Source organism: Callospermophilus lateralis, chromosome 5 (genome assembly GCF_048772815.1).
Source record: "Callospermophilus lateralis isolate mCalLat2 chromosome 5, mCalLat2.hap1, whole genome shotgun sequence".
Classification (NCBI taxonomy): Eukaryota; Metazoa; Chordata; class Mammalia; order Rodentia; family Sciuridae; genus Callospermophilus; species Callospermophilus lateralis.
This window is the reverse complement of record NC_135309.1, coordinates 67460527-67478985: the sequence shown is the minus strand read 5'-3', so window position 1 is coordinate 67478985 and position 18459 is coordinate 67460527. Positions and strand designations below refer to the sequence as shown.

The window sequence follows — 18459 nt, the reverse complement described above, 5'->3', positions numbered from 1 at the left end:
CTGAGTCTAGCCTTGAATTTGGGATTCTCCTGCCTCAGCCTCACAAGTTACTGGGATTACAGGCTTGCACCACTGCCCCTTGTTCTGTCATGTTTCTTTTTCTTTCCAGTGGAAAAAAGCACATACTTTCTTTATTTTTTCTATAGTGCTGGAGATCTAATCTAGGGCCTGATACATGCTAAGCAAGTGTTCTACCACAGAGCAACACTTCTAGCCCAAAGCACCTAGTGAAAAGCAAACATTTTTATTTCAGCATTTGCTTTTCTGTATCCTTTTTGGTTTTGTTATTGGATAATATTTCACATAAACTATAACATTTAGTATTCATATAGTTATGAACATATGTAGTCATTCATATTATTCAGTTCTGAGTTTCATTGTCATTTTTGATTTAAACTAGTCATAGAGGGTTTTTCCAAATAAAGTAGATTTTTATATGTACTGTCTTAGTAGAAAGATTGACTTCTCAGGGGTGAAAGCAAAATTTTTCTGGCAAAAAATCCATAGATTTTGGTGATTTCTAACCTATAACTGCATCTCACATTTTTATTAAATTTGGAACTTCAAAATTAAGGATTTGGCTTATTACATTGGTAAGTTGAAAATAGCTCTTGTTTTTCTTTAAAGATATTCATATCATTTTAATTAGTAAATCTCATAGAGCTAGTCAGTATCCAGTATTTTAAATATATTTTTTTTAAAGTGCAGTTATAAATTTTAAATGTGAATTCTCTTATACAAAAAGTTTTGGAGAAAATATACTCCACGATTTTGTCCCTGGTTTTAGCTATTCTTTTTTAATTAGAAAGAAAATCTTAGGAATAATTCAGAAGAAATGAGAGTATATTAGTATTATATATCATTGGTAAATTTTGTTATCTGTTACTAATTTTTTTTTAACCTGTTTATATAGGAAGCAATGAAGCTGCAACAAGATATGAGGAAAAAGAGGCAAGAAATGTTGGAAAAACAAATAGAATGTCAGAAGGTAAGATAAGAACTCATTATTTGCTTGTTGGAATTAATGTTTAGAATTGATTTACAAAGATATCCAGACTTCTGAGTTTTTAAGATTGCAATTTACAAAGAATAGTTTTACTTTTTCTGCTTATTTTGTAGATGCTGATATCTAAGCTTGAAAAAAACAAAAACATGAAACCAGAAGAAAGAGCAAATATAATGAAGACTTTGAAAGAGCTTGGAGAAAAGATCTCACAATTAAAAGATGAATTAAAAACTTCTTCTGCAGTCTCCACACCATCGAAAGTAAAGACAAAAACAGAGGTATCTATTTACATTTACCACATTCTTGGTACTTTGAAAGTGTGCAGTGAAACCCTTAGATAGCTACTAACCTAATAGAGACAGGTAAACAGTGATAGTATATTTTTTTCAGTGGTTCTATAGATGCTGTTTGTACTCTTTTTGAGAAGAGGTGATAATTCTCTTTTGGAACAAAAGTGTGTTTCGTTTTCATTTGGTGCTGGGGATTAAACCTGGGGCCTTGTATATGCCAAGCATGGGCTTTACCACTGAGCTACACTCCCAGCTCCAAAGATGCGTATTTTTTAATTGAATTTTTTGTCTTCTGTGCTGATGAAAAGGAAACTGCTCAAGTAATGGCGAAGGAAAGAACTATTTTCTATAAAGCCATTTCCACCCCCACCCCGTTTTAAAATATCTTGTTTTAGTAATATCTTTATTTTATTTTTATGTGGTGCCAAGGATTGAACCCAGGGCCTTGCACATGCTAGTCTAGTGCTCTACTGTTGAGTCACATCTCCATCCCCAAAGACATTCCCTTTTAATAGTCAAAAGATATCATTGGTCTTAATGGGAATAAAAATGTGGTATGCTATTAGAAAGAATAATAAGTTCTAGATCTCTTTCAGTCTAGTTTTATTATTTCATATCTGTTTCTATATCTTGGGAGAGTACTTGCTTTATGCAGAGGTTCCCTTATACCACAACTTCATTAGTGGGATTTTAGATCACTTCCACCCTTTGAGAGCTAGGAATAAATTTGTCAGATACATAAAATGTAATTATTGTATATTTGAAATGATGGTTCTCTGTCAGTGTAGGAATATGAAGTGATAGTGAAGATTGCTTTTATAAAATAAAAAATATGTTTTTATTGAGATATTCCCCAATTCTAGAAAGAATATAATATACTTTACTCTTTTTTTAGACGTATAGTAGTTAGTTTAAAACGTGATCAAGTGATCCTCCCAATGTCAATCTCCATTTAGCTGGGACTATAGGTGCAAACCATCATGCCCAACCATATGTACGTTTTAAAATCAATGAGTGCATGGGAGGGCTGGGCATGGTGGCACATGCCTGTAATCCCACCAACACAGAAGGCTGAGACAGGAGGATCACAAGCTCATAAGTTCAAGGCCAGCCGCAGCAACTTAATGAGACCCTCAGCAACTTAGCAAGACCCTGTCTCAGAATAAAACACATGATAAAAGGGATGGGATGTGACTCAGTGGTTAAGCACCCCTGGGTGCAATCCTTATTACCAAATAAATAATAAATAAAATAAAAAGGGATGGGGATGTGACTCAGTAGTAAAGCACCCCTGGCTGAAATCCCCAGTACCCCACTACCACCCCCCCCCAAAAAAAAGAAAAATATAAAAAACTGCTTATCATGTATAACTGATTAGAACAACAACAACAAAACACTTTAGCAACTATTTATTTTTTGTAGAAAGTCATTTTGTTCTAAAGGATGAAAATAAAATAAAGTTACAGCAATTAATAAAAAAAAAAAAAAAGAAAAGTGCATGGAAGGGTAAATCTCTCTCACAGTCATGCCGCCTAAAGAGGAGACTTTTTTTGTATCTCATACAAGAAAGAATGGCAACAGTTATGGAGTTCCTGTTAGAAAGTAATTCTGTAACTATTACATTTGTATAGTTAATAAATGCTTACCATTTAATTTACTTTGCCCCATTATGTTTCATTTATGATGCATTATTATGTGAAAATTATTTCAGCTCCCTCTTCTTAGGTGACTGGTTCCAGGATCAAAATTGTAGGTCATCTTATGCTGTTATTCTACTATTTATTGTCGTTATGCTCACTACACTTTTGTAGTTTTATGTTTGTAAAGTTACTTTCCTTAAAGCACATGTTTCTTGGCATCCTCTCACTTATTTTCTCAAAAGGCAGACGTGTCATTGTGAAACTTTAATTTTCTGATAAAATCTTGGAAGTTACCTTAAAAAATACCTTTTTACTCTTAATTTTTCCACAGGCCCAGAAAGAGTTACTAGATACTGAACTAGACCTTCATAAGAGGTTATCCTCTGGAGAAGACACAACAGAATTACGGAAAAAACTCAGTCAGTTACAGGTTGAGGTAAGATTTAACCCACCACATGTAACATCTCAAAATTTAGCTTTTCCTCTATTTTCGAAGGTTTAGTCTAACAATGTATGTTACATTCTACTTTTTGTTGTTGTTATTCAGGCTGCACGATTAGGTATTTTACCTGTGGGTCGAGGAAAGACCATGTCCTCTCAAAGTCGAGGAAGAGGCCGAGGCCGTGGAGGAAGAGGGCGGGGCTCACTAAATCACATGGTGGTGGACCACCGCCCCAAAACACTAACAGTTAGGGGATTCATTGAGGAGGAAAAAGATGAATTACTTCAACATTTCTCAGTAAGTTTTTGAAGTAGCAAATGCTAACTGTAAAAACACTGTGTTCAGCATTTTCTTTGCTACAGTCTGTACAAATACCAATGTTTATACATTAGAAGTTTTAGTTGTAAAAATATGCATATTAGTAAATTCTTACTAATTTATATGAAGGTCAAAAAGTAGATCTTGCTTTATAATTCCATAATATTCCATGTAAATGCATGTGTGGTGACAAGTTGTTCCAAAGCTGCATTTGATTTTTGTTCTTGGATTATTACATGGTTTATCAGATAATTCTAGTCAATAATTAAAATAATTTTTTTGTTTGTAGTACTGGGGATTGAACCCAGGGCCTTGTGCATGTGAGGCAAGCACTCTTCCAACTGAGCTATATCTTGATTTGGAATAGAGGTAAAAAAAAAAAAAAAAAAAAAAACAGAATTTATTAGGCCAGTAGACATGTTTAGTTATATTCTGTATGTGGCAACCCACTTCCTTTAAGGCAAACATACAAATAGAAATTTGTTACAGGCAGATGTCTTTATTATTCTGACATACAGAGTATATTCTCTTTCCAACCACTCATTCTATATTCATCGAGCTAGAACATTTTTATACATTGCTCTCATTTAATCTTAAATAAATGTGTTAAAGATGATGAGCCAAATCATGAAGGGCAAGGCTTCACTCCAAGTGTTTTTATTAATTTGATGCTCATTAATTTTGTTTACCTTGACTCTTGGAGAACAATAGGCTATTATAAAGGGAGTTCAGATTTGAGAGTCAGCTGACAATACTGAGTACTAGGAAAATACCCCCGGATTAGCTACTTGGGTAATTTAGTATGCTTTCTTTGAACAGTGTGCAGATGTTATTGTGAGTAAATTTAGCATACTTAAAATGAACTCTTCTTAATGTCTTTTATATCCCACAAAGACCAAGATGATGAAATCTATATTTTTAATATTTTTATGCTGTTCTTAGTGATTGTGAAAGGATGAACCATATGTATGTGAATATAGATATAGATATATAACCATATCTATATGAAAAACTGATGGGTTATAGGCAAGCTAGTGTAAGAATCTAATTCTGGAGGCCCTTGTAGTTTGTTCTTCTATCCAGTAGTCTACTTTTAGGAATTTATCATAAGGGAATTGTGGTTATGTACAAATAGTGCCTAAGTATTCTCATTGTAGCACTCTTAGTGAAATGGGAACCATGTAATTATTCAATAGTATTTTGCTTGTCATAAAAATGTGTTCTGGGGCTGGGGTTGTAGCTCAGTGGTAGAGTGCTTGCCTCTCATGCATGAGGCCCTGGGTTCGTCCCCAGCACCACAAAAAATAAACAAAATAAAAATAAAGATTTTTTAAAAAAATGTTCTTTTTAAATTTCTTTTTTAGTTGTATATGGACACAATACCTTTATTTAATTATTTTTATGTGGTGCTGAGGATCGACCCAATGCCTCACATGTGCTAGGCAAGCACTCTACCACTGAGCTACAAATCCAGCCCCTAAAGTCATGTTCTAAAAGACTGTTGACCAATATGGGGAAAATTTGGGGATTAACTATTATTTTAAGAAAAGGTTAGGTACCTTCAGTAATCCCAGTAACTCAGGAGGCTAAGGCAGGAAGGTTGCCGGTTTGAGGTCAGCGAGGGCAATTTAGTGAGTCCCTGTTTGAAAATAACAGGGAAAGGATGTACCTCAATGGTAGAGTAAGTACCCCTGGGTTCAGTCCCCAGTACTAAAAAAAAAAAAAAAAGATTCAAAACTACATATAAACTTGAAATGAAAAGTGCATTGAATTATTAGTTATAGGTAGCAGAATTCAAGTTTTTGATTTTTTTCTTTTTAATATTTTTATGCTGTTGTTAGTGATTGTGAAAGGATGAACCATATGTATGTGAATATAGATATAGATATATAACCAAGTCTATATAAAAAACTGATGGGTTATAGGCAAGCTAGTGTAAGAATCTAATTCTGGAGGCCCTATCTCTAACTTTTAGTAAACATATAAATTTTTAAAAATCAGACTTTTTACCTCAAATTATTTTATATATTAAATATCTGTTTTAAAAACATGGAATATATAAAAATATAAAAATTTTATGTATTTTAAATATCAAAATCAATTCAGAAACAATTTTTATAAAGAGAATCTTTGCTTATATGTTTTTTACCTCACAGAGATCTAAGGATTATTAAAGATCTTTATGAAGAATTCCATTAAGTATTTTAACATTGCAGGTTTGTTCAGCAGCTGAAAGTTGTAAGTCATAAAGCTTACTTAAGGGCACAGGGCAAGAACTACGGTACATTAGTTTATTATCTCTGGTTTAAAGAGACATTTGACAGGTTTCAACAAAAGAAGTTATTTTCCTAAGTGTTTGGAATATTTGGACTTGATGTTGGCATTTTTCAAGTAGCATGTATCAATTAACTTGCAGAGTGTTGAATTGTGGTAGTGTGGTTTAACCATTATACTCAGTGTTATATGATGGAACTTTGTTTTTTTTTCCTTTCCTGGTTATAAAGGTAATACATGGTTCTCTCAATACATTTGACTGCAAGTGACAGATAAATAACTTGAACATATAAACATGTATTTTCTTCCTTTTCAAGAAATCATGAGGCAGGGAGTGTTTTTGTCAGTTTTTCATTGCTGTGACCAGAGTACCTGACAGGAACAACTTAGTGGAGGAAAAATTTATTTTGGTTCACTGAATCAGAGGTCTCAGTCCATGGATGACTGACTCCATTGCAGTAGGCCCATGTTGAGGTAGAACAGGATGGGGGAAGGGCATAGGAGAGGGAAGCTCCTCCCCTCATGGCCAAAAGGAAGCACAGAGATAAGGACCTCTGGGCACCTTTCTAAGGCATGTCCCCACTTACCCACCTATTCCAGTCACACCCCACCAGCCTATTTAAAGAAGGATGGACTGGTAAGGTTATAGTTCTCATAATCCACTTGCTTCCAGACATTCCTGCATTAACACAAGGAGGTTTGCCCCTGCCTCCCCTCTGGCTTGAGAGGGGCGGGGGAGGAGGAGGATGACAACTTCATACCCAGAAGTTTGAGAAATGGTTAATTCAGAAACTTAACTATACAAGGTCTTTCTGTTATCTTGGGTATTTTTCCTCATGGTATTAGGGTGACTGCAGCAATAACAAACATCATACACAACCTCTAACAAGAATGCACAAAGGCAGAAAAGTAAGGACACTACCTTTCTTATGCCAGTTGTTAAAGTAGTGAAGAGAAGAAAACCTTTCCAGAAAGTATTCTACGTACGTTGCCAGCCACCATCACTCCCAACCAGTGATGTACCTTCATGCTCCTTAGCCAGAAGTGTCTTATACCCATTTCTAAACTAATGTCTTTGAGGGAAACAGAGTTACCATGACTGAATAAAACTAATCATGGTTTGGCCTCTGAGCTAAGAATCACATGTGGTTGTTATTGCTGATGTAAGTCAGGATTTGTTAAAAAGGAAAGAATCGTATCTATGTACCTACCTACCTTTTTTGGTATTGGGAATTGAACCCAGGGCCACTTTACCACTGGACTACTATCTCCAGTCTTTTTTTTTTTTTTTTTTTAAAGCAGGGCCCCACTAAATTGCTAAAGGTGATGGGATTATAGACATGTGCTACTATGCCAAGCTTGTTAGGAAATTTCTTTCTTTATTTACATAAAAGTTCATACATATGCATAATTTGAAGACTCAGACGACTACTAACTTACCCACTACAAGTCTCCTGTTTCATTCTCATTTTCCCTTCGTTAGACACATGTTTTAACTTTTTAGCTGATTCTTTTAACATTTTTTTCACTTCTGCTTTTAGTGTTTCTTCTTTTTTTTAAGTTGTTATTTTACTTATTTGTATGCAGTGCTGAGAATTGAACCCAGTGCTTCACATGTGCTAAGCAAGTGCGCTACCACTGAGGCACAGCCCCAGCCCCTACCTCCCCAATTTTGAGACACCTGAATACTTCCTCTGTAATATAAAATTTCTCAAATACAGTTTGCTTTTCCCCATAGCTTCTCTTTTTTTTTTTTTTTTTTTTAAAGAGAGAGAGAGAGATAATTTTTTAAATATTTATTTTTCAGTTTTCGGTGGACACAACATCTTTATTTTGTTTTATGTGGTGCTGAGGATCAAACCCTGCGCCCCGTGCGTGCCAGGCAAGCGCATTACTATTTGAGCCACATCCCCAGCCCTCACTTTCATGAAACTTTGAATCCTTTTTCTCTTGTCTCTGTTACTTTGTCTTTAAAATGAAACTTTTGCCTTCACACTGAAATTTGCTGAGGAAAAAAAAAATGTTAAGAAACTAGTACCAAGAAGCCCATTTGAAACAGAGCAGTTTTACCTTTAGTTAGGACATATGTGTCTAATTAATGCTCATTGAATAGGTAGATGGACTAGGGAGTACTTGTCACTGAATAGCACTTTAGAAGAGGAAATGGGAAGAGCTTTATTAAAAAGTAAATAAGGGGCCCTGGCTGTAGCTCAGTGGCAGAATACTTGCCTGGCATGTGTGAAGCACTGGGTTCAATCTTTAGCACAACATAAAAACAAACAAACAAACAAATAAATAAATATTATTTAAAAAATAGTAAATAGGCTGTAAGACCTGCAGTGAAGTGAATGGACGCTAGACTGTTTCCTTTTTTTTCCCTTTTCTTTTCTTATTCTTTTTTACAGTACTGGGGATTGAACCCAAAGTCTTATATATGCTAGGCCAGCACTCTACCACTGAGCTATATATCCTTGGCCCTTTTTAAAATTTTATTTTAAGACATGTTACTCGGGCTGGCCTTGCATTTGCAATCCTCCTACCTCAGAATCCTAAGTAGCTAGGATTATAGGCATGCACCACTGTGCCTGGCTCTTTGATTCACCTTTTTAAAGAATTAGATACTTTAAGGTATGAATCTAAATTTGTACCCATCAAAATCAAAGGTTAATAATCAAGAGAAGAATATTTATTATTCTCATCATGACTTATATAGAAGAACGACTATATACATCATCCCAAATGTGATAAGTGGTAAAATTTACTGACTTATGTAGAGATGGTGGACTGTCCAAGACAGACCAGAACAAATTGTTCTAAATAAAAGGGACTTCCTTCTTTCTAGATTGTGGACTCACCTTAACAGATTTTCCCCCAGATCATTATACTTTCTAAATAATATAGAATTTGACAAAATCATTACAAATATGACGCAAAATTACATGTTTTTCTAAAATATATTTTAGGCTGCAAACCAAGGGTCAAAGTTCAAAGACCGTCGGCTACAAATATCATGGCACAAGCCCAAGGTACCATCTATATCCACTGAGACCGAGGAAGAAGAAGTCAAGGAAGAGGTAAATTCAATGATTGAATGATTAAGACTTGAATTAGATCACGTCTCATTTCCCAATTAGATATTTTCCTCACACTAAATAGTACAACTTTAAAAAATACACACACACACGCACGTATACGCATACATGCATGTGCACATATGGTGTTTTTCATGCTGTTAGTTAGATCAGTTTAGAAATAATAATCAGTCTTAAAATACAAGAAAATTGATTTTGCTGTATTAATATTGGTTTTTCTTTACTTTTTTCTTTTTGTTTGGTGATGGAGAGATTTAAGCCAGAGGCACTTTATCACTGAACTACATCCCCAGCCCTTTTTATTTTTTTATTTTGAAACAGAGTCTCACTGAGATGCTCAGGGCCTTGCTAAATTGCTAAGGATTGCTTCAAACTTGGGATCCTCCTGCCTCAGACTCCCGAATTGCTGGATTACAGGCATATGCCACTGTGCCTGGTTTACTGTTGTGTTTCTAATTAGTTTATTAAAGTGAACACTTAAGCTGTGTTGCAAATTATTTCTGATTCATCATAATCTTGGCTTTAAAAGATGTCAAGAATTTATAATTGATCAAGTGTCTTCTGACTGCATGGGTAATTTTAATAGCAGAAGTAGAAATCCTCACAACAGAAAGAAAGCTAAGTCTTAGTATTTTAGTAATGTTTGTGGCTACTTTGTGTCAAATTTTAGATTCTCATATATGATTTGGAATATCAAGTGTCATGGGAGAGTAATATATTTATTCCTTACAAATAATTAGATAAACATAAAAGGAAAAATTTAGTAGTTTGACCATTTATTTCCTCAAGTTAATGGAATAAAATTAATTTATCAGAGACATTGCTCATAGATATTTTTAAATTTTTTTCTACCATTCACACACATAGGTATTTATTTTCCTGATGATAATTAGAATGAAAATATATTAAAATTAGCAGAGGAGATTTTATATTCTTTTAAAAAGTGTTTGGGGAAAGGGAGAAAGCTTGGTTAACAAGTATAAAGTCACAGCTAGACAGGAAGAATAAGTTCTTGTGTTCTATTACACAGAATGATTATAATTAACAATGTCATACAATTCAAAATAGCTAGAAGAAAGCATTTTGAATGTTGTCATCACAAAGAAAGAAGATCTTCTGTGATGATGATAATCTGAGTGCCCTGAGTTGATCAATATATGATGTTTGGGATTGGGATACAACTTAGTTGGTAGAGTGCTTGTCTCACATGCACGAAGCCCTGGGTTCAGTCCCTAGCACACAAAAAAATGATGTTTGAATGTACCAAAACATCATACTATACTCTAATTTTTAGAGTATAGAGTTACCAGCCTGTTCAACAACAAAAAAATTTTGGGTGTTTTTTGCCCTGAGAGATAACTCTTGAGTATATCACTTGTAAATATAGCCTGGGCTTTGTATACTAGCCTGTTTCTCCATTGGCCTAAAAAGTATTTAATGTTTTAAGCGAATTTTACCCTCTCTTTCTTCAGGAAACAGAAACCTCAGATTTGTTCTTGCATGATGATGATGATGAAGATGAAGATGAATATGAGTCTCGTTCATGGCGAAGATGAAATCTGATGCAAGCTGTATAATTTTTAGGAATATTGTTTAGAAGAACAACTTTTTAAAATTATTTAAAGAAGTCAATGAGCCAAAAAAAATTTTTTTTATTTTTCTTTTCAACACAGTAGATTTAAGGACAGCAAGTTTGCTATTTAAACACATCTCATAATTGTACATGATATTAAAGCACCAAAGGCCTAGTGACTTTTATGCAGTTGTGAAGATCCACAGGAATGACATGGATAATCTCTAGAGCCTTATTTTCCACACCACCTGTTTTTGTTGCTATTGGTGTTGGATTATGATGTAAATGACAGGGTGTTCAGAAATTTTATTTTGGATTATAATCTGATAAAATTTCATTAAATGTCAAAATCGCCTGGAATCTCTTAACTCTCAGCTATTATGAATGGGTCGTCAGACAGTAGGAGATATTTGGTAATTAAAATACCCTTTTGCTTTCAAGAGTTGTCTTGGAAGAAAAGCAAATTTAATTTTTTTACTGTGGAGCAGCCCAATTTGTATTCACTCTCAGTTTTTTCAGGGTTTTTATGTGCAGTAGTACTATTTCAGTGAAAATCACAACAAACTCTGTTCTCAAATGCTACAAGGCAATGATAGCTAGCTACGAGGTATTTCTATCCTTATATTAATAACTCCTAAACTTTTCCTGCTGCTGATCTTTGCTTTGATATTTAGTGAACTGGTTCAGTTGATCCCTTTTTTTAAAAACTCAAAATGTAAAAGGCTTTCACCTGTTCACCCTTTCTCGTTCCCTGTTTTCTTCCTGTTGCCTTTTTAGTCATAGGTGTGACTTACCCATTATTGAGATGAGTGATTTAGTTGGGCCATCAAGAGTCATTCCCCAATAAAAAGTTTTAAAACACCACCTTGATAAATAAGTGATATTTTGATAAATAAAAGGGGAGAGTCACCAGCTTCTCCCCCCACCCCTTAAAGGTTCAGTTTAGTTATAGTTAGACAAAAGGGTTAAAATGTGTCTGAAATTCTTTTCCTAAATTTAAACCATGATGGTGAGGTGACTGGGGGTAGGATGGGGGTAGGGTAGGAGGCTGGTGGGTATGCTAGTAATAAATGGGAGTCATAACTTGACTTTGATCAGATGACCTTATATTTTCGTAATTTTGTAGCTTGTTGCTATCCATGAACATATGCATCCTTTAGTAGACAGCTTCCTTTACTGTGTGCATTTTTACTGTACACTGTATAGTATATCTGTTAAGTAAAATATATATGTAAATTTATGTCCTTGTGTTCTAAATGTTAGATGGAAAAGCAGAGGAGCAACACTACACTGTATTGACCCCTAGGGAAATAAAATGATTAATGTACATAGGATGTTACTTTTTCAAGGATATACACATCTGTGTTTTTATATGTGTGTGGTGTGAACATTTGAAACCTTTTGGCTTCAGAAGGTTCTTGGTGATCACTATATCAAGGATTTTGTTTCCTGAGGTAAAGATTTGTTTCTGAAAAGAGAAACTATTCACTAAGAAATTTAAAACCTTCAGGACTCTAGATTTACGTAGCTTCAAAAAGTTAAATCCCATGTTCTGATCATCCTTTTCCTTCTACATATTTTCCTGGAATGATGTGTCAAACCAGGGTCATTTATAAGTTCGTGTAATTTTCCCTTCATAATAAGGACTTCCTCTTTCTAGGTTATTGTTATATTTCTGATAACACTGAAGCTAAAATAAGCTTATAAAAGAAGGAGAACATTAGAATGGGGTACCTAGAATAAGCAATCTTGCTCCTTACTCCTCCATCATCTCTAATGAAATTTTCTTGATGTCTGTGGCTCAGTCAGTATATATTTTGAAAGATTCATTGTGGTGAATATTTTGAGTCCTGACAATTTAAACGTGATAGAGGGAACAAAGGATTTATATATTTTTTGTACAAAGTTTTTTCTTAAACTGTATAATTTTGTAAATAATTTGTTTGGTTTTTTTTTTTCTTTTGTGTACTAAAACTACCAGCGTATAGATTTCAATAAGAATTGTTGTATTTTTGTATTTGGAAACTGAAAATTACAGTAAATTAATGGAGCTGTAAGAAAATTTTCAGTAGACTGACAGTTCAACAGAATGAGATTCCTTTTCATATGATTTTTTAACTTCAAAGTTGACATCTTAACTGTACTCTCACTATAGAGTGAGTTGAGAATTTCTTTGACTTTTAGTTACTGGGGGCAGGGGATGAAAGAGAAGGGTGCTAAAGTGAAGAACAGATAGATAGTTTAATGAAAAAAACAGATAGATAGTTTAATGAAAAAAGGTTTGAGGTCCTTTCTATAAGACTTCATTTTCAGTGTACCTTAAATAGAACTAAAAAATATTAAAATGTCCTAAGAATTCTAAAACATGCTTGATTCTCAAAAATGAATTCAGAACATGAACTAATTATATTATAAAATTTAAGATTAGTATTAAGTAGTTGAATACACACACACACACACACACACACACATCACACACACTTATTCCCCTTTGGGAATTTTTTTACCGGCACCCCCTCTCCAACTTTTAGAATTCTCTAAAAAGCAAATAACTACCGTGACTTTTTTTTCTTGACACCTTTATTTACATAAAGAATATACAGCATCAGAGGCAAATTCTGCTGTTCTTCTTAATGTGTTGATCAGCAATAAAAGCCATCAATATGGCTAGGTCAGGTTGAGTTACTGGATTTCTGCCCAAGCCTAAAAAGGTAACCGTAAGGAATACAAAATTTCTCCATATTGGGAAAATATTGTCACCAGCTAAGATGATAAATTGGAAAACAGTCTTGTTAAAGTGAAAAAGGTCCATTATGATGGATCATTATTTCAAAAAAAGAAGAAAAAAATCATGTGAAAAGGAATAGTGGTTCCTCTTGATGTATAGTATGCCTGTATTATAGTTTTTACAAAATTGTGAACTTGTGTAATAGTAAAATAGGAGATATTGTTGAATTTCTAACTGTTTATACATTTAAATTCATATATGTAATGTTTGTTTTATTGATTACAATCTGAATTTCTAAGAAGCATGTTGACTTTTGCAATAAAGATGCAATATGGAATGGTTCACAATTGGGAAAAAAAGAAAAAAATGAAAGTATTACAAATTTAAAAGAATTTGGAAAATTTATGAACCATTCCAAAAATTATAACAATCACCAAAAGAGCTGTAATTCTGGCTTGTTCTGGAAAGAAAGAATATGCGTGTGTATGCTTGCTCATGAGAGAGAGTGTGAGCAGTAGGTATGTATGTGTGCTTTCTGTTGGGTTCAAGTATATGAACGAATGTTATTCAATATGAATTTGGGTTCAGAGTCACTGGCTATTAAATGTCCAGGAGAACAACTCCCTGAACAGGGTAGTCTAGAGAATGAAAGAGAAGTCTATTAAAGTGCTCCTTGTAAGTGACCATTGATAGCCATATTTTTTTTGGTCATGGATAGATGTTAATATCCCAGATACAAAGCACAAATAATATTATGAAAACAGTTATATTATTGTGAAGATATTCACTTTGTATGCCAATAATAGGAAGGACATTTTCCTTATGTAGTACAGGAAAAAGAGAAAGAATACCTAGAAGAGATGACTTAAAAGATATTTAAGTTCTAAATGTGATGAAGATTTTGGAAGGATTAATTAGAGAAGGCAGTGATCTTACACACTGAGGACCGGGTGGTGATGGGAAAGGGAAGGAGGAATATTTCACAGAGGTTCCTATTTTCTCATTTAAAAAATTGCTCTTTTTATAATTTTCCTTAAGTGTATTGTTTGGAAGGACATTTATAATTTTCAGCTTTTCAGGAAAACATTAAAAAGTTTATTTCATTATTTTCAAAAAACAAATTTCATTTGTATTGTATGTATTATGTAAATGGCAAATAAGCTTTATGTGGCCATTTGTTTTGAATAGATTGTTAAGTGATCCTATCCTGTGTATATGTATAATAAAATTCTGGGGCCTTTTGCAGGGAGCAAGGTTCTGAATATAGTTATATCTGTTTAACATGTCAAGGGGCTGGGGTTGTGGTTTAGAGGTTTAGCGCTCGCCTAGCACATGGGAGGCCCTGGGTTTGATCCTCAGCACCACATAAAAATAAATAAGTAAGTAAAGGTATTGTGTCCAGTTACAACAAAAAATAAATATTAAAAAAAGAAGACAAGTCAAATATTATTACTAAGACGGCACTTTCCTTAATAGAAACTATTGATTTTATTGATGATTTTACTGATTTTTGAGGTAATTGTGCTAAAGCCAAGGACACATTTTGAACTCCAGCATATTACCTAGTCTGGATTTAGTTAACAGTAAACAGATATGACTGTATATATCAACATGGATTTTTTTTTTTTTTGTACCAGGGATTGAACTCAGGGGTGCTCAACCACTGAGCCATATCTCCATTTCTTTTTCAAAATTTTTAATTTTTTTGAGATGTCTCACTAAGTTGCTTGAGGCTGGCTTTGTATTTATGGTCCTCCTGCCTCAGCCTCCTGAATCAGTGGGAGTATAGTGTGCCATCATACCCGGAAACATGGAATATTGAGTAAGAGTCAAGGTTGCCTGAGACCAAATGGGACCTACATTATACTGTAGAGCAGATGGGCTCATTTGTACTTTTTGTTATTTTTAAATTTTTCTGTTTTTAAATTGGTGTATTGTAGTTGTACACAGTGATGGGGATTTGTTGTTACATTTTTGTACATACACAATATAATAATATAATTTGGCCAATATCGTTTCCCAGCACTTTGGACTTGTTTTTAATCTCAAAGACCTACGTAAAGGGCCAACCATCACTGACCAAAAAAACAAAACAACAACAACAAAAAAAACTACTATGGTATTATGAACTAGTCTTCATTTATGTTAAATTGCTTTTGTGAAGAGATCTGCTTTCAGTAGGATCATCTGTCTACCTTTTGGCCCCTTACCTCTTCTGCAGTCAACCTTAGGTTAACTAAGCCTTTCCAGCATTGTGAGTTTGGTGACTTGATACAGGTGAAATTAAGGTCAAACTAGTGTTTTGTTGATTATTTGCAATATACTTGGGTTTTGGTGGTTGTGGTAGTCATTAAGTATGACAAACATTGCTATTTCTGTGTTTATGTTAAATTATCTTTCCTTTTGGTGAAAGAGCAAGAAAAGTCAACCTTAATGGCTTGTTTTGGATGAAAGTAAGCCTTCATTTTTTTTTATGTTAGTTTTCTAACCACTTTATGGAGTTCTGCTTTTTTTTTTTTTAACTGATGATTGAACCTAGAGTTGTTTACCATTGAGCGACATTTCCAACCAGTTTTATTCATTTTTAAAAAAAATATTTTAAGAATATTTTTTAGTTGTAGATGGACACAATTGCTTTATTTATTTATTTTATGTGGTACTGAGGATCGAACCCAGTGCCTCACTCATGCTAGGGAAGCTCTCTACCACAGAGCTGTAACCCCAGCCCTTATTATTCATTTTGAGACAGGGTCTGATTAAGTTGCTGAGGGTCTTGCAATGTTGCCCAGTTTGGCCTCAAACTTGGAATCCTGCCTCAGCATCCTGAGTTGCTGGAATTATAGGTGTGTACCACCAGGCCTAAGAGCCTGTAGGGGGCTCCAGAAGACAGAATTTAGTCTTAGAGCAGTGACTGAATCTTCACAGCAAGTTGCAATGAGACGTTTCATATTATAATCCAGTATATAGCACACCCCAAACAAGTTTACCATACAACATTTAGGCTTACTACCCAATAAACAGTTGGGGTTTTATTCTTCTAGATTAAAATTCTTATCTGTATCCACTGTTGGACTTTCAAGGTTTTAGTTTGGAAATGAGTTGCAGGATGGGTTGAATTTTTAAATTACTGTCTTTTTCACTGTGAAATTATAAATACTATTTTGAGTATAAAATAACTCTGTTGCTCAGAAAAAGTGGTCTGGAGTCTAAAGTTGATCCTACAAAATGAAAAGGCATACATTAACTTCTTTTTTTTAATATTTAGTTTTTAGTTATAAGTGTATGACACAGTATCTTCATTTTTGTTTTTATGTGGTACTGAGTATCGAACCCAGTGCCTTATGCATCGTAGGCAAGTGCTCTACCTCTGAGCCACAACCTCAGCCCGCATTAACTTCTTAATTAATTGATACTCTTTCTTAAACCTGAAGAGTGTTTTATTTTTGTTTTTTTTTTTTTAAAAAAAACTTCTGTGTGACTTTTAAACTTGCATACAGATTTTGTACTTTTGTTATTTGTCCTCTTGGGAAGGAGGTAGAATATTAGTGCATTGGTGCTACTTTTTATGCAATTCAGTTCACTGCAGAAAGTATATACACACAAAAGAAATGCCTGTGAAGTCCATACAACAACTACTACTACTTAGTGTCTATAAATCAATAAAAGTTACTTGGGTTGGATTGTACTTATTTTAGAGTTCACCTTAGCCTTTGATGATTCAAAATAAACCAATTTTAATTTATATGAAAAAGTTGTGCATATTCTAATATTGTGCCATTGAATTTTCACACTTTTTGAACCAAGTATCCCTGTAAGTTTATAAGAAATACAATAAAGCCCTGTATAAAATTAATTACCTATTCTTTTAAAAAATCTATGATTTTTTTAAACTTCTGTATTGATTTTTTTCCACTGTGTTTCTTAAATTTTAAATTTTATTTTTAGCACATACTTGTACATAGAGGGTAAAATGTGATATTTCTATATATGTATACAGTGAGTACTCATCAGAACAGGGTAATTATCATTTCCATCTCCTTATCATTTATGTTTGGAAGCTTCAAGCTCCTCTTTAGTCCTTCATGAAATATACAGTATGTTGTTGTGAGTGATAGCCATCCTACTTTGAGGTAGGACGCTAGAACTTAATTCTTCCTATGGCCTTTGGCACCTTTTACCAGCTTTCTCTTCTACTGCCCCCCACTCCCCCTGACCTTTCTAGCCTCTGGTGATTACTATTTCTTCTGAAATTGACTCTCTTCCTTAGCATCTATATGGGAGAGAACATGTGACATTTGTCTTTCTGTGTTGGCTGATTATGGTTAATGTCCTTCAGTTCCTCCATTTTGCTGCAAATGACAGGATTTCATTCTCTATGGCTAATATTCCATTGTGTATGCATGCCATATTTTCCTTATACATTCATTCATTCAAGGGACACCCTGACAGTTGTGAATGTTGCTGCATTAAACATGGTAGCATAGGTATCTCTTTGATATGCTGATTTCATTTCCTTGGATATCTCAGAAGTGTGTTGACTGGATCAGACAGTACATTTTAGGTTTTTTTTTTTTTTTTTTTTAGTTGTCAATGAATATTTATTTATATGCGGTGCTGAGAATCAAACCCAGTGTCTCACACATGCTAGGCAAGTGCTCTACCACTGAGCTACAACCCCAGCCCAGATTTTAGCTTTTTGAGGAACCTCCATACCATTCTCCATAATGGCTTTTCTAATTTACATTCCCACCAACAGTCTGTAAGAGTTCTGTTTGCATCCTTCTCAGCAATTTTTTTTTTTAATAGCCATTCTGACTGGGGTGAAATAACTCATGGATTTAATTTGCATTTCCCTGATGGCTAATGATGTCTACCTCCCCATCCCCCTTTTTTGGTACCAGAGATGGAACCCAGGGGTTCTCAACCACTAAGACACATTCCCAATCCTATTTTCTTATTTATTTATTTTGGTACTGGGGATTGAACCCAGGGGGCACTCAACCACTGAGCCACATCTCCAGCCCTATTGTATTTTATTTAGAGACAGGGTCTCTTGGGCTAGGGCTGTGGCTCAGCGGTAGAGCACTTGTCTAGCA

General features: G+C 34.3%; 1 protein-coding gene across 3 annotated transcripts in view; it reads left to right on the top strand.

Annotated features, from left to right (window-relative positions):
- Positions 1-17132, top strand: part of Rbm27 (RNA binding motif protein 27) — a 77776-nt gene extending 60644 nt beyond the window's left edge. For all 3 annotated transcript variants that reach the window (XM_076856760.1, XM_076856761.1, XM_076856759.1), the window contains 6 exons: positions 914-988; positions 1120-1284; positions 3268-3372; positions 3484-3675; positions 8934-9044; positions 10535-17132. In XM_076856760.1, coding sequence (XP_076712875.1) covers positions 914-988; positions 1120-1284; positions 3268-3372; positions 3484-3675; positions 8934-9044; positions 10535-10618 — 732 coding nt within the window. In that variant the 3' untranslated portion in view covers positions 10619-17132. The remainder of the gene's footprint in view (positions 1-913; positions 989-1119; positions 1285-3267; positions 3373-3483; positions 3676-8933; positions 9045-10534) is intronic.
- The last annotated feature ends 1327 nt before the right edge of the window (positions 17133-18459 follow it).